Source organism: Serinus canaria, chromosome 3 (assembly GCF_022539315.1).
Source record: "Serinus canaria isolate serCan28SL12 chromosome 3, serCan2020, whole genome shotgun sequence".
In the NCBI taxonomy this organism is placed as follows: Eukaryota; Metazoa; Chordata; class Aves; order Passeriformes; family Fringillidae; genus Serinus; species Serinus canaria.
Window position 1 is genome coordinate 64,004,038 of NC_066316.1, and position 20,734 is coordinate 64,024,771.

Here is a 20,734-nt window from a genome sequence, read left to right on the forward strand (position 1 = left end):
CCCCGCCCACGGGGCCGAAGCGGGCGCGCCCCGCCTCCGCCGCTCCCCTCCGGCCGCGCGGCTCCGGCGGCGCCCAGGGAAGCGCATCCCGCGGCGGAGCCCCGGGACCCGCGGTCCGGCAGCGCCCGCGCCCCGCCCCCCCCGCCATTGGGCCGGCGGCGGCCCCGCCCCGGCCCGCCCCGCCCCCGGCTGCCCGGCAGTTCCGCGCGGGCGGAACGGGGAGCGGCACCCGCGGCGGCGGCGGCCCGGCGGCAGCATGGGCTGGAGCTGACAGCGCCCGCCCCGCAGACGCTGCCAAGCGCTGCCGGCGGGGGAGCAGAGGGAGCGCGGCCGCGGGGAAGGGAAAAGTTGCCGCGTCCGCCCGGGGAAACTTTGTGCGGCCGAGGCGGGGAGGGGGCGGCAGAGCCGAGCCGTCCGGAGCGGTGCGGTCCCTTCGCGGCGGCGGCGGGGCGCGCAGCGCGGCGCTGAGGCAGCGCGGGGGTCATGCCCGCCGCCAGCTTGCTGCCGCTCTTCGGTAGCGCGGCGGGGCCGGGGACGCTGGGCGGCCCCGCGGGCAGCGGCGCGGGCGGCGGGGGCAGGAAGGCGGCGGGCCCCGGCGCGTTCCGGCTGACGGAGAAGTTCGTGCTGCTGCTGGTGTTCAGCGCCTTCATCACCCTCTGCTTCGGGGCCATCTTTTTCCTGCCCGACTCCTCCAAGCTTCTCAGCGGCGTCTTCTTCCACTCGGCCGCCCTGCAGCCGCCGCCTCCGCCGCCCGGCGGGCAGCCCCGCGCCCCTCCGCAGCCCGGAGGCGGCCCGGCGGCGGCGGCGGCCGCGGGCGGGGCGGGCAGCCTGGAGCGGATCCGCGCGGACCACGAGCGGGCTCTGCGGGAGGCCAAGGAGACGCTGCAGAAGCTGCCCGAGGAGATCCGCAGAGACATCCGCCAGGACAAGGAGAAACTTCTGCAGGATGCCCGCGGCAGGAAAGAGGCGGGTGCCCCCGGGCTACCCCAGCGCCTTTTCCGCCAGCCCGTCGGCGCCGTGGGGCAGGAGCCCGCCGACCCCGACGTCCGGCAGAGGAGGGAGAAAATCAAAGAGGTGGGTGGTGGCGGCTGTCGGTTCCGCTCCGGGGGATGCGCCTCGACACTCCCGCACGGGGCAACAGGTCTCTGCCGGGTCTGGCGGCGGTGTTGCGAGACCCCTGCCCCTTCCTGCCGCCTTCTCCCTGCGGGAAGAGGGTCTCTCTGGCCGGCTGTCCCTCGGTAGCCGCAGCGCAGGTCGGCGGCGTCGCCCGTTGTTGCATCCTCGCAGCCCGCGGTGCGTTCCCGCTTGCGGGCCCGCGCTGCCGGCTCCGTGCCGCCTGCGCCTCCTTCCCTCCCGGCGTTGTCGGGTTCCCCCAGCTGTTGCACCGAAACCCGGGGAGAAAGCCTAGCCCCGCGAGGGCTGGCAGGCTAGGGATCGCTTCGCGGGGCGCCGAGGGTTAGGGACGGCGACGCCGGGGAGTAAGAGCGGCGCGGGTCCGCCTGCGCTCCCCATGGGACGTCCCGGGCTCGCCCGGTGGGCGACCGATGCCTCCGCGGGGTGCGGGAGGCAGCGGGGCGCGGCTCCCTGCCCGTGCCGCACTCCTGGCAGAGGAGCTGCCCGGCGCTGTCCGGAGTGCGGGGTGCAGGTGCGGTGCGGCGCTCCAGAGGTGTCGCGGTCTGAGTCGGGTTTGTGCGGTTCACTGTTCAGCGGTACCTGCTGTCTAAAGAGTTGAGGGCATTTGGCGAAATACAGTCCATTTAGATTTCAGCGGTGAAGCGTCAGAGCTGTGTGTGCTTTGATGAATTCCTTCAACCGCTTTTTTTTCGGTCCTGCTGCTCGGTTGGTTCAGGTACCGGTTTAAATCCTTCCTTACAAAAATTCTCCAAACTGTGTCTAGTTAATGCTGTCGTGGGCAGAGCTTGACAGGGTCCTCTAGCAGATGAAGAATTTCCTTGGTAATACAGTTCAACTTCCCATCAGTGCTGGCTGGTTTATTTATCGAACTGACAATTTCAGCTGCCTGCGGAGATCAGGGTTTATGACTTAATTAGTAGTGTTTATTTCATGTTCTGTGGTGATAGAAATGAGGTGAGAGACTTACTACAGAGTATTTCAGTATTTGTGAAAACTGGTTAGGCTTAGTTAAAACTATTTAATTTTATTGTGTGTTTGTACAGAATGCTCTGAAAAGTGAGCTGTGATATCACACGGAGCATCATGGAATAAGCTCTCACAAATATGAAGTTGTGTTCTGTGCTCTGGAGTCCTTGTGTCTCTTTAACTATTTCAGCAAATTGTGTAGCATAGTTTTAAGTCATAAGCAGTATGTACCAATGCAAAGGTATTTTGAAGGGAGAAACTCTTAGGAGTACACGGTACAGACCACATCTTGAAGAGTGCAGAGTATGTTGTCTTCTGGTTTAGTCATGCAGCCTCCCTGAGGCATATGGAAAGTTAGAAATACCAGCAACTCTTTTTCCAGCTATGTGACATTGCCGTGGAGAAGTATTTAGAAGTTATGAGGCTCCAGACCTGATGTACATGATTCTGTGGTACAGAAGACTGCAACAAGTAACTAAACAGGAGGATGAAGATAACACTTAAACAAACTGCTGTCCTGCTGGTCCCACTGTGTGTCGGCTGGTCTGAGTTACCTTTTGTTACACGTGGATATGCATGTGTATGTGTACTTACAAACATATGGCAAATATCTCTTCAATTTCTGCCTCCCTTTCCTTTCCATCCTCTTTCTTCTCCACTACCACACAGAGCATCAGTTTCACAGTAGCCTCCCCAAACCAGAGTTTTGGCTGTTTAAGCATAGGAGATGACACAGAAACTGCACTTTGTTTCCAGATCTCTGCTTTCCTTCATACCTCAGTTTAAGTCCTCAATACTAAGTATTGTTTCTGGGAGTTTCTTTTCCTCCTAAATCACTATGTGATCTTAACGTCTTGGTTCCTGACTTGCTTTAGCATTTCTGCAGTACTTTGCCTGGTTTGATTTTTTGTCTTTTTTGAAGAATATGTTTTTTCCTTTGACAATAAAACAGTGTTTCTGTTCTGTGCTAACTTGCTTCACATTGTTTCATGTGTTGGCTTTTTTGGTGCTTTTCTCTTTGTCTTTTTGCAAGCTTTAGTCTCCTTTTTTATGATGTTACCTTAGTGTCAAGATGGATTTTTAATCTGCAGTCTTTTTAGCTTAGTTTTAAAACTTTAAATACTTTTAAATTGTATCTTTTTTAAGTATGAACTTTTGTACTCTGCTGTAAATGCACAGAAACCAGAATTATCCCTTAAAGTTCTTCTCAGTGGTTACATGCTGGAGATGCGAACATATAAAACCTTTCTGCTTTCATAATCTTTTGAGCCTGGAATTCGCATCTGCATTGTATGATTTATGTCCTATATCTAGAACTCAAAATTTGAAACTAGTCTTGGCAATACTTTTTACAGAAGGAAGCAAGTTACTTTAAAGGAAAAGAATGCCAAAAAATAAGGTTGTTTTTCCCTGCTTTTCTGTTTTGGAAGGGCTCCATCCTGCCAACATGCTGGCATAAAGCTGAGAGGGGAGATACCTTAGAGATGCTTTGTCCATTTACTGTTTTAAATTTTAAGTTGACATTTGTGTTTAGAAGTCCAGCCAGTACAATATCACTTGGAATCACAAAGCAATGAAATGCTGTGACTTTATGGCATTTCTTAGCCAAGTTTTGTTCTAGAAATCTTAACCACTTTTTCTACAGCTTGCTCTGTTATATTAGAAAAAAAACTGAGGAGGGTGAAACTTGAGCCAAGAAGAAAATATAAAGGTTCTTGAACCTCTCTTAGTATTTAAACCAACATGATATTACCAAAAAGAAAGAGAAATGCTAGATGCTTATTGAGCAAGTAAAATACTTGTGGAATCATGAACAAGTAGAGATCCTGTTGCTATCACTTCTTATGGTTGCTCTCAAGGTCTGCCCCACTGTGTTACCCCTCTGGGACCTGGCTGTGTGCAGGGAAGGGATGTGAGCCAGAGACCAGCGATGCTGCTGGGTGCTGTGCTCATCCTCTGTTTCTCTTCTGTGGATGTGTTACAGGCAAATTCAGAGGAAAGAGCAGCACTGCCAGCAGTGGGGCTTTCCCCACTACTTCCTGTTCAACTGCTGTCAGTTGCTTGTGGCTGCTGATTTTTTTACTGCAGGGCCTCATGCTGCCTGTCCTGGGTGTTGTCCTCATGCAGGATGCCTCACGGAGGCTCGAGCAATGAAGCACAATTTGAGCATACCAGCACACTTGCATTTGCCAGAACTTGCATTCATTAGTCAGTTCCTGCAGTGTTGCCATGACTTGGAGCAAGGTCTGGGTCCCTGGTATGCCTGTGGCAAGTGCCTCCTGTGGTATCTGTTCCCTACCTGGAAAAAAGGAGTGGAAGGCAATGGTGATTCCATTCCTCTCAGGTGCAATGTCTTCCAGCCTCTGCTTTTGTCACTGTTGGTTATGGCTGGACATCATTATTCTTGATGTCAAGGGAAGACTTGCAGGTGCATAGGTAGTTGTTACGAGCAAAAGAAATTATTAGAAGAGGATGATAATAGTGGAGAGAGGCTATGAAGGCAGGAGATGCATTCTTTTAATTAGAAAAATCTGATTTTGAGTCTTCTCCAAGTCTCATTCCTCTCTCTTGCAAGAAAAAAACAGCACTGGAATTATTTAGGTGTTAAGAAACCAGCAAAACCTAAGCTCTTTTTATTTTACAGCAAAAGAATAGAAACGATGAGTGAGCTAGCTCAGGTACTAGAAGCTATATAATCACATTAGTGCAGTGCTCTGCCCAGACTAATTAATCCTGCTGAACAGCAAGCTCTTGGTGTTGGTGGAGCACCATACTAATGCAGCTGTGCTGTTCTTGTACAAGGTAACTAGCTTGGAAGCTGTTCACGTTATTGATCAGAGCTGTTTGGACATGTTTTCAGGATAAAAGCCTCCCTGGTAAACTAGAATCAATGTCTAAAGAGCGTGGTCATGCAGTGCTCCAAGTACTTGCACAGCTCTCAGCTGTTGCAGTCATGTAGTACAAGTCCTGCAGAGAGGAATTTGACCACCAGTCTGTTGAGCTCAACAGGGCAGTAGTTGCAAGTCAGCAAAACAGACTCTGCAGCTTCCCTCCCTGTCTTTCTGTAAAGAAACGAATTGAGGTGGCATTGGCAGTGTGAATTCTGAAGCTTTTTAAGTCCTCAGTGTTGATTTTCTATGCTGGTTTTTATGCAGTTTAGATGGAAGTCTCAGTAATGTTACAGGGACGTTCATTAATAACTTGAGGAAAGAAAGCTTGTGAGTATGGAAATAAAGCACTAATCAGAGATCTGATATGTGCTTGGCATGAAATACTTGGGCATAATCAGATCTCTTCATTAACAGGGAGTGATGGCGAAATTATGGATGGTCACTCACTGCTGTGGAAGGGCAGCTGGCCCCTTGTGTCTTCTTGTATGTTTCCACCAGTTGCTTTCCTACTGCCTGGTATCTTGGTGCTGCTGCTCAGGAAGGTCCAGTGCCAGCTGGATGGAGTTTTATTTCCTTATGAGGGTGTTTACATGACAAGGTGAGCTCACTAATACTTCTTGCTATTGGAAGAGGAGGGCAAGTCTCTTCATACCACTCTTGACTGCCTTCTCCCACTATCTGCTTTCTGTGACTGTCACTGCATCCCTCCATAAGCTGCTACAGCTCAGTAAGTCAGCTAAAAACTGTTAGAGATAAAAAAAAAATTAAAAAAAAAAAAACCAGGATGGATTTCTGCTAAACTTTCTGTCAGGTTGGTGAGTCAAATGTGTTAATGAAAGGTTTGACTTGGTGCTGGTTTTGGCTGTGGTGAGGGAACAGGTGGATGAAAGGTATGACATCTCTTTGAGTAGCTGTGTTTTAGCACATGGTGTCTGTTCTTCTTGCCTAAGTTCTCCATTAAAACTGAATCTCTGTAATAAGGCTTTTGCAGAGCAAAGGTTCTACCTAATCATCTTTAGCAGAATGAAGCATTTCCCTTCAGAAGGTTTACCTCCCAACCCCTCTTCTCATAACAGAAAAGGAGACAGGAAATACAGAAACAGGAATTGCTGAAGCCCTAGCTGCTGTAGACCAAAATTCAGAGTGCTTTTACTTGTGAGGATCTTCATAGGAGAGGAAACAGTTAAAATGCAGCAGTTTAAGTATTGGTTGGTTTGAGTTTCAAACAGAAAAAGCCACATTCCCTGACGGTACATTTCTTTAGGAACATGATTCAGTGAAAGGAAAAGAGTTGACATGTAATGAGTAAGCAGTGTGGTGATTCCTGCCAACATGCTGATGATGCAATCAATGCATTTCAAAAGAAGTTTTCCTGAAGTATCTTGTGACCTTAATGCTGACATGATGTAGTTCTCACTAAGGTTGTTGAAGTTAAAATTAATCTTGTTTTTTTCTCACCCTGTTTATTTACTTGTCATCTTCATTATTTTTGTATTTGCTATTTCTTTTTGAGTGTTTGGTAGTGCTTTCCTTCCTGATAAATACTGTTTGTGTTGTTTAGTTTTGTTTTTTTTATGGTTTTATAAAAGTCACCGAGGAGGTGAATAAAGTGCCTAAAGATGGGAATCACATAAGATGATGTTAAGCTGGAGGTGACCAGGGTTGCCTTATGATATCCAAAATGTCACAAACCAATAAGTTAAAGTGCTTGCTTAGGGTTAATGGCACTACAGGATGCAGAGAAGCTTCAGCTGTGTTACTGGGTATGATTCAGTGACTCACTTGGCAGAACCTATGGAGAGCCAGCTCAACTTGGCAACCAGATGTGAAGCTACTCTTGCTTTAGTTGGGTTTGTGGCCTGGGGGTAGGGAGCTGAAATGGTTTAGTGGAGCACAGTGGATGCAGTGGACCCCCACTAAGCCACTGCATTTGAAAGGAGACGAAAGTGGAGGAGAATGGTCTGAGGTATCTTTATCTCCTCAAAATATGAAATAGAGTATATATTTGCCAAATTAATGTTCTTCCTGATAAGACACCCTAGGGTCTTTTTAGGGAAGGACATTGATCCTTCCAACAGGTGAGTTGTTTCAGGTGTTGCCTTGTTTGGGGTTTTTTGGTTTTGTTTTGTTTGTTTGGGGATTTTCAGTGAGAGCCTCATTGCTTCCCTTCAGTCAAATGTTATTGGATTTGAACTGGGATCATGAGTTGGAGGCGTGTTTCTCTGTATGACTGTGTGCATATCTGTGTGCACCTGGGAATAGGGTGTGTTCTCAATTGCTTGCTCATGTTTTTAAAGCCTTGCACCTGTTTTCTGTGTGCTAAGAATAATATTTAATTTTCCTATCTTCAGACTTGGTCTGTATTGTCAACAGGTAAATTTATCAAAAGTAACTGAATGTCCTTTATAACCAGATCCTCAGAATTGTGGGGAAAATGAAAAGGCTTTAAATGCTGGGTGGAAAACATCTGGTTTTCACAAAGAAAAAAAAAAAAAAAAAAAAAAAACCAAAAAACCAAGAAAAATAAAACCCAACACAGAAACAAAAACAAGCACATGATTAATTCTTTATCTTTCTGTAAAGGCAAAATGTAAATTCCAGACACACAGGACTCTTTATGAGAACTTAATAAGGTGATGTAAACATGTGAGATAAAGCTTGAAATGGAATGTCTCCTGTACTTCAGCAGAAGTTACGTTCTCATCGTGATGATTTTGTGTTTAATGCTAGTGTAGCAGCCTATGGCAGCCAATTAATATAAAGAAACAGACTAAATCATAATATTAGTGAGTACAGTTGCCTAAGGCTGTAGTTCTGTGCTGCAGACAAACTGAAGCAGAAAAAATTCCACCTGTTTATTAAAATCTACTGTTAAGACCAAAAAAGGTCTTATCTTATTCAGGGAGCAAATAAGAGTGGTAGACAGCCAGGCTTTGATGCCTTCTTTGAATTTTAATGAAAGCACAGGATTTATGAAAAGGAAGTCAGGGAGAGGCAGAAGATAGCTCTTCTTGTGGAAAATAATTAATGTCCTTGCAGAAGGACCTGTTTGACTATTGGATGGACAGATCTTTTCTTAAAGTTGTCTGAAACACATTGCTCTAAGGCTTGCTGTGTGTTAACTTCCTCCTTGGTTAGGTTGGGGTGTTTTCTAGCTTGGGGAGCCGGCATAAGAGGAAATTTCTGTGGTTTACATCTTAAAGATACTGTCTTGATAAGTATTTCCTTTATTTACAAATAACAAATTTGTCTTCCTAACTCATTTGGCACATTAAGAGTAATACTTCAGGAAAGTGGCTTTGATTCAGTGTTCACTCTGTCTTAATAGTGCAGCACTTAGTCTGACGATAAATTGCCACCTGAGGTGGTACAGAGATGATGAGACACATTGGTTGTGTGTCTTTTTGGTAACAAACTCAAGTATTCAGATGTGTCTCTGTGTAAAGCAGGTTTTAGACATTCAGTTTTGAAGGATTTTGTGGTCTCCTCCTAAGTTATTTATAGATGAGCTGTGATTTTACAAGTGAGGGAAATAACTGGGGGGGATGAGGGACTGTGAATTAAGCAACATGGGCAATGTACCAGATGCTCAATATACTGGTTTCTTTTGTGTGAAAATCTTCTTTATCCACAACAATATTCAGTTGTTTGCTTTTTGTTGTTTTTCTTTTTTTCACTGAGTTGTTTGGGCTTTTTAAAGCGTGTGACATAAAGATTGTGTGCTCACTTCTGAGAGGCATCTTCTGTTTTGCTGTTTTCCATGACTCTTTTTAATCATGTCTGCAAGTCTGTTATGAAAATAATTGGTGAGTAATGAAGTTTGTGCTTCCCTGAACCAGATGAAATGAAACCTTTTACAGACTCGTGGTTGAGCCGCAATGGTCTCGCAGTGCTTGGCAGCCCTGCCTGCAGAGTCCAGAAGGCTTTGCTGTTGAGGGGAAGCACTTGGGTGCTTTTCTAGGGCTGAGAGCAGTCCATTGATTCACACGGGGTTGCACAGTGTGCCAGGTTTCAGAGCAGAACGCTGGCTCCTGTTTGGTCATTCCCCACTAAACCAGGGGCTGTTGCTCTGCGCTGGGTGAAGGCTGTCTTCACTCCCAGGTCTCCAGCACGGGTATGTCAATTCATTAGGGTCAGTTTAAACCTGAGCTTTGAGTGTGATTCATGATTGCACATGAGCAGCTTTGCTTTACCTCTAAACTGCTGCTAAATGCATTGTTTTATTGCAGGGGCAGGTTAAGCCTGAGACTCTCTGGTTCTGTGTTTAGATCATTAGCTTTGTAAACTTGAAGCAACACTTGAGTGCTGTGCTCCAGTTCTGTTAGGAAGGAAGGCATGCAGAGTAGTAAAACTCCTAGTCTGCCTTTCTTACATCTTGAAATCTTCAGTTTGAACTCTGCTGTAACCAAGAAAGGCTTGCATGAAATAATATGACAACTTGCTATAACACTCCATGGTAGGCTGGTTGGATTTTATAGCTGGTATTTATGAAGATACAGGTATTGCTCATTTTGATGCCTCTGATTTTAAAAGCTCTTCAAACAGATTGGATGAGCACATAACCTGCTGTTACATTCTTATAACTGTTAAAATTAAACATTCACAGTCCTTGTGGGAACACTGAGATATGCGGTCTCTTAGGCAGGGGTAACTACAAGTGTAAAATCTATTTTCATTTGTCTTCCTACTCCTTCTTGGAAGCTGCAAGACTTGGTTTTAAACTAGTTTTAAGAATACAGTGAGTGAGTGGACTCTTACTTATGTGAAACTTGGGCAAACTTTTAAGGGCAAATCTCTAATCAGATAAGAAGATAGGTGGAAATCAGAAGAGATGGTAGGCAATAGGTGGAAATCAGAAGAGATGGTAGGCAATATTGTGCAAGGACTGAAAAGATTCTGTGCAATGAATGAGCTGATGACTGTGGAACATCTGGCTGTTATAAGACTTTGTGTGCATCTCAAAAATACTTCTAGAAGAATCAGCTTCTTTCTCTGATACTGGGTAGAAACAGAAGTTGCAGTTTTAATGGAAAAGTATGCAGCTTTGCACTTCCCATATGAAGATATATAATGCTGGCAATTTAGGGTTAGAGGCAGAACAATGTGTTTTTCATATGAATAAAGTAAAAAAGAAAGAATGTCTGATACTTTCTTCCCAGAATTTTACATCATCTCACTTGTGTAGGGGTGATCCTATTGCTTGGCAACATAAACCCTCTTTTTCAATTATCTATTAAAAGTCAGTGTCTGCTTTTTAAAACAGTAAAATTACATTAGATCAATGTGGCTTGTTTCTTTAATTAGCATTCAGACCGCTGTGAGACTATTTTTTAAAAGTATCTGCATACTTTTCTTTCACTTAGTTCCCTGCTTAATATGAATCTTTGCCTTTTGAAATTTCTCTTGTTCAGGGACTGCTTTCTTCCAAGGAAATAGGAAGTAGCTAGTGTAAAAGAATATCAAGCTAAAAAAAAGCCATTTTGCTCTCAAAGTGTAGTGCTTAAGGAGATAGTAATTTTACTATTCAGTGACAGGCACATGCAGATGCAGAGCCAGTCTTTAACTCCACTCGCTTTTCTCGCTGCCTTTGAGCACTGACATCTGTTGGTGCAGTGAATGGTGGTACTGCTGATAAAGCTTTGCCCATACTGCTGGCTGTGGGGAAATCTGTTGCTTGCTACTGTGGTTGTAGTTCTCCACCCATCTGTGATTTTAAGAATTGCACTTCAAATTCTGAGTTGGACCTAGGTAGTAATACTAAACTCTTTAAAGCTTAAAGAAAAGAAATAGATGTTAATCATTTGCAGTGATGTATTTTTTCCCCACCCCCATCAAGCAACAGAAAACCTAATTTCCATTTAGAGAGTAGCAGAGTTATACATGTTACTCATTTAAAAAGTTACACCACTTCAAAACTGCATGCTGCTTTCTCTGTTCTGGTGAGATTGTCTGAAGAATCACCATGGGAAAAACTATGACCAACTGTAAATTGTCTGATATTTTTATGTCTTATTCTGTAAATCTCTAGAGTAAGTGTGGCACTGAACCCAAACTGACTGAAATAGAAAGGTGTGTGATCGTGTCAAGGGGTAAAGTGACATCACAGATCAAGAAGGGCACTTCAACGAAATTATCTTTCTGAAGAAAAGCACATACTTTTTTTAACTTCGTGCAGTTTCTTAAAAAAATAAAGTCATGTATTGATAGAGATATATTCATATCTCTCTCCACATGTATGTTTAACATAAGAGTGGAATATGTTGTGCAATTGGTCTGTTGTCTGTAGCTGAGCACACAGTTTCCTGGGGACAAGCTCTGTTTGGTCTGAAAAAACACCTTGATAAAAGTTAAAGGCATAGGATTTGTTTTGTTTTAAAAACTGTCACATTGAAATATTTCAAATTGAAAGTATAATTATACATATGCTACAAGCAAAATCCAGAACATTAGGATGAAGCAAAGAAATCCTTCTTTCAATAATCAGCTTTGCTCAAGTTTTTTTTTTTTTTATTATATAAATCTAAATATTGCAGAAAGTAGATGTCCTCTAAGAAAGTTTTCAGACTTCATGGAAACAGTTTTCATATGCAGCCCTATCATCTGTAGGCATTATGGAGACTCAGTTGGTCTGTGTTTATGCACACTGTAGTCCTATTTGTTCTTTTTCCCAGCCTTCTGCTTGCCATAGAATTTTGTTGTTGAGAAGGAGAGAAATTCAGGCTCGTCACTGGACCTCTGGAGGCCTGATCTCTTGCATAGAGCGGAGCTGACTACAAAATAAAATTGAGTTGCTCAGTCTTGTGCACTCAAGTGTGGAAGATCTCTGTAGGGGGAGATTCTGCAGCCCCTCTGGACACATATTCCAGTGTCTGAAGACCCTTATTGTAGGATTTTTGAATTGTTATTGTGTCTAGATACAATTTCTCTTGCTGCAACTGATGACACTGCCTTTACTCCTTTGTGCCACGCTGAGATGATCTGGGCTACCTTTTCTCCATGGGTATCCCCAAAGTCATTAAGAAGCCTGTTTTCTAGACCAAACATACCCAGCTTCATCTGCCTCTTTTCATAGGTTGTAGTCTCTATAATTTTTAAAAACTCTCTAATTGTTGCAGGGGAGCTGAAAACCAGGAACAGGGCTTCCATTTGAGGCATCAGGAACGTCACATGGAAAGTCTTGGTTGCTTCCCATCACTAGCATGCATTCATGCTAACACAGCCTGCTGTACAGCTCACTTTCATCATTGCAAGGATGCCTTGCTTGTTTGTGTTCAACCAGGGCTTCACCAGGACCCCCAGGACATCTGTCCCAAAGCTGGTTTTTTAGCCTGTCAATTCCTGTTATGTACTTAGGCATAAGATTTTTGCATTTGGCTTTATTTGGTTTCAAGAGTTGGTCATCAGCTCCTGGGATCATTCAGGTGGGAGCCCCCTTGTCCACCTGCTTGGCTGCTGGAGTTTGGGTTACACGTGGAGCTGCTGACTGTGCATGTTTGCTCTTTGGATCAGTGGAGCCCCAGAGACACGTCACTTGTAGCCAGCTGCTAGTTAGACTTTGACCTGTTTACAGCTGTCTTGAGAGTGTCAAACCAGCCACTTTTTTTATGAGTCTTGTCCATTCCTTTTTCACTGCTTAGTGCTCAGGCAGGACTGTGTCAAAAAGCCTGGCAGGGAAATTGTGTCTGCTCTGCTGCCCTCATCCACAGAGCCAGTGGCTTCATCATAAGTAACTGGGTCGATTTGATATATTTTGCCTTTGGGAAATTCTCCTTGCCATTTGCAAAGGTGTTTTGTCCTTTATATTCCTGGAAATAGAGTGAAGGAGGTTCTGCTCCATTTTCTTCCAAAGGTTTGGAATAAAGCTGTCTTGTAATTCCCCAGAATTTCCTTCATGGTTTTTTCCTCTCTTACCAGTGCCTATTTGGCTTGGTCCTCATTTGTTGTTGCTGTAAAGGCACCTCCTGTCCTCTGGCAGCTTCCAGTTGAGTTTTGGCTTCCTCTTCCCTGGTGCCCAGCCAGTGTTTCTGAGCTGCTGTTGGACATCTCCCCACATTTCCTCCCCCCTTCCCTGTGGGTTTGTACTCCACCTGAGCTCCTTATGCAGCTGCCCTCCTCTCCTGATGTGGCACATTGAAGGTCAATGGGATCTCCTGGGCACCTTAGCCCTACAGGGGATTCTCCCATGGGATCCTGTGGATCAAGTCCCTGAAGAAACTGAGCTCATTCCCCTAAAGTTGAGGGTCTTATATTGCCTTCTGCAGTTCTTTCAGGATCGTAATCTCTGCTTTCTAGCATTTAAGTAGACTTGGGGTTTAGACATTTCTCATTCATGCATCAGTTGCTTTGAAGCAAGCTTTTATCATGGGAGTTGGGGTGGTGGAGGAAAATACCAATGCAGCCTTTCCTGGCTATTTTGCTGCCTCTCTGTTTCTCTGGGGAAGCCTAGCAGGAAACTGTATGTTAGCTCAGCAGATATTTTTTTTTATCTAAAAAGATGAGGAAATGTTTACTGGAAAAAGAGATTTGGTTAATACAGGAACTTGCCATTGGAATTTTTGAAATACTAGCTGTTGATGGAAAACAAAGCTCTTAGTTGCACCTTTTGCCACTTTTGTGGCTGTAGATGGGTAACTAGCACACTGACACCGTCTGTGTGCTGTTTTGAAGTATCTTTCCTCTGCATACCTCTGATAGAAATATCAGTCACCTGATGTTTTTACATTGCAGATATGAAACTAAGGATATGAAAGCTAACAGAGTCATTTCAAAGTTGTTAGACTTGGAGTTTGTATTGAAACTTACGTGGATGCCATTAAAATAGGTTTGAAGCAAAGTTCTGTCTGATTTCTTTTTCAAGGGTCTAACTGCTAGCTTATAAACATGAATTTTTCAATTGAATTTCCATCAGTTTTTGTGATTTAATATGGGGTTTACAGGAGCAACTGTAAATATTTTTATAGTGAGGTTGTACTATTGAGCTACACATGGATTCAGAAGAGTCCAACCCATCAGAATTGGATTTTCTGTCACTTTTGACATCATAAAGAGGTCTGGCTTTACAGAAGCTTGATTTTGAAAATGATGTCTTTCTTTACACTGCCACATGCTCGGTGTCCAGACCCTCAAGTCACTTCTAAAAGGGTTGGTTTCCAGCATTATAGAAATACATGAGCATCCCTTCAGTTTGACATACCTATTCTGATTTGGTGATGGGCAGAGCAAATCTTCTCCTAACTATAGCAAGGACTATATAACCTTCCTTTTGCCCCATATTTATGGTCCTTTGTTATGGGAACAGTGACCACACATAGTTTTTATTTGGCCCTATGAGTCTGAAAAGATAGCTGTTAAAAACCTATAATGAGTACTTTTGGTAGGAACTGAGTAAGTTTGAGGAAAGGGCTGTGAGGTTTTAAAGAGGAGTTAGGCATATTTTAATTTTCATTAGACTATTTTTTTCTTTAAATTTTCTACTGTACCTGAGTATGGAGGTTTCATTTCACCAAGAAAGTAAGTTAATTTGGATGCTCAGCAGTCCAAAGCATGACCAGTGGCTGCACCTGTCCACTTCCACATTTTTGATTAGTGACTTGAATCAAAAATTCAACATTTTCCTACGTAAGGCTGATCCTGTAGTCTAAGCTAGTGAAGTCCACCATTTGGATCTCTTGAACATGAAAAGAAACTTTTAGATGAGCAATCACCTGGTGGGCACTGAGAGAACATGTTTTTTGGTCTTGATCATAAGAACCCAGAGGACACAAATATTAATGGAGCTATTTTAAACTGAGTAGTGCACTGCAAGGTATTACATGTGTTCATTTCAGAGTACCTCTGCAGTAGCTTCATGGTGTGCTAACTACCCATTATTGTGTTCTCTAATGGTGGGGATTTTGCCGAATTTTTCCTTACCTTTTGTTTGAGCACAGTATTTTTGTGACGCCGGTTTTACTCTTTATTTTTCATGAGGAGCTTTTCTCACTTCAGATTCCTGCCACTGTTTGCAAAATATGTATGTTTTCTAAGGAAGGCACAGGGCTGGTGGCTGATGCCAAAGACAAGTCTCCAGACTAGCTTTAAAAGTCCCCTGTGTTCATGTGAACACTGCAGTGTAAATAAATGCGGACGTGATCAGCTGCCTCAATGCCCAACACACTGAAGTATCTGTTTTACCAGCCCTACCTTGTGTCCACATATAGAAACATTCCCTGAGAACTTTGTGGCTGATTTTACTGCAGCATCACCCATAATGATTCTCTTGTGCTTGGTAACTTGGTTGCCCTTAATTCCATGTTATGTCAGGAACTTCTTCTGGAGGCCGTGAATGTGCTATTATTTGGAGGATAATAACTTATTCATAATTTCTTTTGGATATTCCTGCTATGCTGTAATATCTGGTTTCAAATATGCTATTTCTAGGAAGCATCCTGGGTGGCATTGTACATGATTTTATCAAAACAAGAGGGAATTTGTTACATGTTATGTTTTCTTCTCCCCACCTCCTCAGTCTCACTCAAATTTCAACTTCAGCCTTTTCCTTGGACTTTACTAAATTCCACAAAGATGTTATATATAAGAAGGAGAAAAATTTTCTGATGGGATAAGTCAAACTTGCTCATCCTTCATTTAAAAGCTAGTAACTGGGAATGTTGTGAATGTGACACATTTTACCAAGGAAATCAGCATTTAAGAGCGTTTGGAGTGGATATATAAATCTGCATGTCTGTTAATGAAAAAAAACTAAAGACAAAGCTCATACCCTGAGACATGGAATTATTGCCAAAGAAGAAAACTCAAATTGTAATTCTATATGCAGCATGCTTTTCTATAGCTTGAGTATTTCACAGCTCTTCCTGCTTGTATGTGAGACTGAAGCCTGGGAAATGCCCTTGTTTTGGCTGGTGAGTAGGGAGGAAGTGTTTGGCTCAGATGATGAAAGGTAGTTCTTGAAACTTAGCATGGAGCTGTATATAAAGGTAGACTGATGACTATTGTATGAACTCTGATTAAATTTTGTATAATTCATATATTTTGCCTTTCAGCCTTTAGAATGCTGGGGCTAAAGAATATTTTTGGTCTTCAGGAGGGCTATTACTAACTAAATATAGACCTCTTTGGGCAAGAGCAGTATTTGCTTGCAAGTCAGAATGTGCTGAAAAAGAAATTTTATTCACTACTTTACAGCTTACTGAAAATTGTTAGCAGTTCTCAATCAGCTGTTTATACAAGGTACTTGATAAGAATTTAATTTCTACAGCTAATACACATAGTTAATTTCTCACTTTGGGACATCTCTCAATTTTCTTGTGCTCTCCAGCTTTTGTGAGATGGTTAGTATTACTGAAGTAGCAATGACCTCAGTAGTACCTCTAGGCGAATTTAAAAATAATTTGGGTTTTTAAAGCAGAATTTATTTTATTTTAGCATCTGTCTCTAAACCCACTAGCTTCTGTTTCTACAGAAAAGTAGTGAAAATATGTATTGTGAGGAAAAAAGGATTTTTGCCTTTTCATGACCTTTTAAGATCTGTACAGTCAACCACTTTCCCCAGATCAGCACAAAAACTCATGTTCTTTTTATTCTCCCTTGGACTTTGGCAGTACACTTAAAATTCTAACCAGCTGTGGTTCTGCCAGATCAGAGCTAGAAGGAAATTCACCAAAACCCCACTGCTTTTTTGGCACACACTTTGCCACTGAAAAATCATCTCTCCCTGAAATCACAGTGTGTGTGCTGGTGTTATTCATAGAATAACATGGCATGTGCACTTGGTGCCAAGCCTTTTGGAGCACAGGGGGCAAATGTTTCTGAAAGGGAATGAAGATTGTGGAATATTTGTACTTTTCCTTGAAATTTGGGCATAGGTCGAAGATATATTCCTTTATTTACTTTGTAATGTGGATTAAAACCTAGCTAAAACTGTAGTCCACTCTGATCTGTGAAAAACATACCTTCCATGAACAAAATATTTCATTAATTTGCTTCCAAGAAGAGTGTTATTGTACAGAGATGGAATCACTGAAAGATGCCTCCATCTGGGGTGAGGTATTGAACTCACCCACTGTCTATCTTGTAAGGTGACTGTGCCATGATGGCATGGAACTGGCATTTCCCAATGATTTCTTGAAGCATTTTAATGTTCCTTCATTAGTGTTGGGAATGAAGACAGAGAATTAGAGGGAGCACTGCAGTGAAAGTGGATTTCCTTTCTTTATAGCTGTATCTGTCGCTTTCAAACATAGCAAATGATGCTCCACACAGTTCCTCCTAAAGAAAGCAGCAAACAATTTCTCTTTAAATCAATGAAAAAGTCACTAGACTGCAAATATTAAACAAGTTTTTCAGGGCATGTGTTTTGGAAGACTGTAGTTTTTGAATTTGAGTTTATTTAATACTGTCACGGAACTTCAAATACAGACAAATTTCTGAGGTGCTGCCTCTCTTGCAGACCCTTCATTTTACATTCTGCTTGACTCTGCCTTGGGTTTAGTCTGCAGTCTGATTACAGCACTCACTTGCTCTGCAGGCATTATTGACTTTTGATGCTGACTTTATAACTTCCTCAAAAAATGTAAAATACTTGCTCAGTATTTAAGCTCGATAGTTTCTTGCTCTGGCATCTGGTTTTTACCTATTATTAGCAAGTAGCAGAGACATCATATATAAAGGCAGGCATTAAGTCAGGTAGGGAAATGGAAAGCCTAAGCTGCTGCACATTTTAATTATAGTGGTGTATTGTGGGACCAGCACTCTGGCTTTCCTTCTTTGGCCAGAGGTCGTGGTATGAGACCAGTTCCAGTATTTCCATGCACCAGAGCAAAGCCTTCTCTCCTGTGTTGTACAGCCCAAAGGCTTTCCTGACACATCTCATTGCTCTTGAATGGGACATGAAGAGCTCCAGGCTCTTCAGCACTCCAGCTGTGGGCCCTGACTGGTGTGACACTTCTGGAGGGGTCTGCTTTGATGTAGCTGGGGCAATGGTTAGTGACCTATTTCAGAGTCAGTAGCAGATGAACACACTGCCTAGTAGCTCTTGGCAAAGCTACTACACTAGTACGTGTAAAAGGACCAAGCTCAAAGCTGATTTTTCCTCAAAGAAGTGACAGCCTTAAAAGAATATAGGCTATTAATGGGTACAAGTAGAATACAAGGAAATGAGTCTCTTGTGTTCATCACGGTAAGGCAGTGATAGAGCTGGCTTGTTTGTTTTTACGACTGACAGATGGGACAATAAGATTTCCACTGCAATGTTCACATCAGTACTTTGTTGCCTTCCTTAACTACTGCAGGTAAATTTTTAACTCTCAATTAACCATGCCAGTTAAAAGTTTGCAAATATGCTTAACTGAGTGTGCTGGATTTACCTTGGGTGGAAGTCAGATGCTCACCAAAGCTGCTCTATCTCTCCCCTCCTCAGCTGAGCAGGTGACAGAGGCTGAAAGGCTCGTGGGTAGGTATAAGGACAGGGAGAGATCACTCACCAGTCACTGTCATGGGCAAAACAGCTTCAACAAGGGGAGATCAAAACTGATTAGGGTAATGAAAAGTGCTTAGACTACATTTCCTTCTTCTTTTCTTTCTGGGATTAACTTCCCTGCTAATTTTGTCTGCCTCCTCCCCCTCCAGTGGTGGAGTGGACAGCGAGTGGGGTCTGTGGCCAGTTCATCACACATTGTCTCTGCTGCTCCTTTCTCCTCAGGGGCAGACTACTCAAACTCTTCCTCAGCCTGGGGTTCCTCCAGCAGGAGACAGTCTCTTCCAAACTTCTCCAACATGAGACCTTCCCACAGGCTGCAGTTCTTCATGAATTGCTCTAGTATGGGTCCCTTCCATGGGGTGCAGTCCTTCAGGACTGCTCTGGTTTTCATACAGAGAATGATGTTCCATGTATGGAATATCCCTTTGTCCAGTTCAGTCAGCTGTCCTGGCCATGCTCTCTCACAGCTTCTTGTGCACCTGCTGACAGAGTCTGGGAAACTTGAAAAGTCCTTGACTTGGATAAGTACCACTTAGCAACAACGAAAACATTGGTGTGTTATCAACATTAGTCTCTTAGTGAATCCAAAACTCAGCACTGTACAGCTACTGAGAAGAAAATTAACTCCATCCCAGCCAGAATCAGGACACCAATACATAACGAGTTTGCTGTTCCATGTGCTTGGCAGCCCTAAATCACTGGACACATGGAATGATGAATTGTTATGATTAACAGGAAACAACTAGGATACATTGTGTCCTACTCTAAACAAATGATGTCAGAACCTTCCAATGTGTCCTGGTTTTAAAACAAACTTGAACAACCTAAAAACATTGCTAATTACAGATCCAAGCCACAATGTTCAGATGAGATCTCTGTGTGTGGTCAGTCATCTCTTTTGCATGTGGAGAAAATATGAATCAGCATTTTGTGAAAGTGAGCAGCCAAAGCAATAGATGTGTCAAGAGGGGTTTTTTTATGATAGTTTTCTTTCAAGTGGTCATTACAGGATGGAAACCTTGAAATGAAAAACCTATGTAGTTTTACTTTGTTAGTCCTAAACACAGCAGCAGAAGAGCATTGGAAGAACTGAAAAGTCTTTCTCAAATTCTTTGACTAAAGCATTTCACATATTTGTTATAAAGTAGTTTTAGACCAACGACTATTTCTTCCTCTTTCATTTTTGAACAGAGATACTGTGAAAAAATAAGTTCTAGAAATGAAGCATACTGTAGTTTCAAAAGACTGTAAGAAACTGTCTAAATAGCTCATGTATTCAACTTCTGTGCTCAAAAAGGAACTTTGTGTACTTCTGGTGCAATGTTATATCCTTAGAAGGACTGAAACCTCTGTTGTCCTAAACTGTCATCTTAGACATCTAAGGCATGTTAATTTAGCATGCTAAATGCTATATTTGAATCCTTAAAAGTTCTGGATTTCTGAAGTTTGATTCTGAAATCAGTTAATGTGTGGAGACTGAGATCATAGGCAGGTAACCTGCTCATCACTGAGAGTTAAAAAATGCTGCTCATGAACACGGTGTGAAAACTGGATACTATGCTAACACATTGCTATTTTATATAAAGTTCGTATGGATGGATCTATTGAAGTATTTCAGAGAAGATGAGAATTGCTTCCCCATATTAGAATGCAGGTACTAAGATTTAAAGCACATTGGCTTCTTCTAATTCAAAAATAGTAGATAATTAGAGGGAAGTATATCATACGTTTCAGTCAAGTCTATTCTCCACTACAACAATCTTTACCAAAATAAATAATAAAAGCAGACTTTGTTTCAAAATTTTAAGATTAAAAGATGAAATGGAGTCTGTGTTTTTTAGGAAAGCACTGTAATTGGGAGAAAGAGGTAAGACATCAGTTTTTATAGTGTACTTAGTGGTGTTATTTACATCTATTCTGAGAAATATTCCTGTTTGTCGAATATAAGGCACATCAAATGAAACTACTGGGTGATAAAACCAGAACAAACCTGCTCTTTGCACATTGTGTTGCAGAGCTATAGAGATCATTCTGCAGGATGTTATGAGTATAAAAAATTCAAACAAGCTCAGAAAACAGTTGAGTAATTTCGTGGAAGAAAACTCTACTGGGCATTATTAATCATGCAAGCATCACATCTGGCTCCAAAAGTCTTCCACTCTCAAGCTCTGAACACTCTTATTACTCATAGGAAGTGTTTATTTGCTCGTACTGTTCATAAGTATTTGTAAGGAGTAGGAAACTGTAGTAGATACGCCTTTTCGAC

The 20,734-nt window shown here is 42.9% G+C and overlaps 1 protein-coding gene across 1 annotated transcript in view; it reads left to right on the forward strand.

The window, feature by feature from the left end:
* Positions 1–216: 216 nt before the first annotated feature.
* Positions 217–20,734, forward strand: part of MAN1A1 (mannosidase alpha class 1A member 1) — a 140,805-nt gene continuing 120,287 nt past the window's right edge. Inside the window, exon 1 of the mRNA XM_030235932.2 lies at positions 217–1,074. Coding sequence (XP_030091792.2) covers positions 484–1,074 — 591 coding nt within the window. The 5' untranslated portion in view covers positions 217–483. The remainder of the gene's footprint in view (positions 1,075–20,734) is intronic.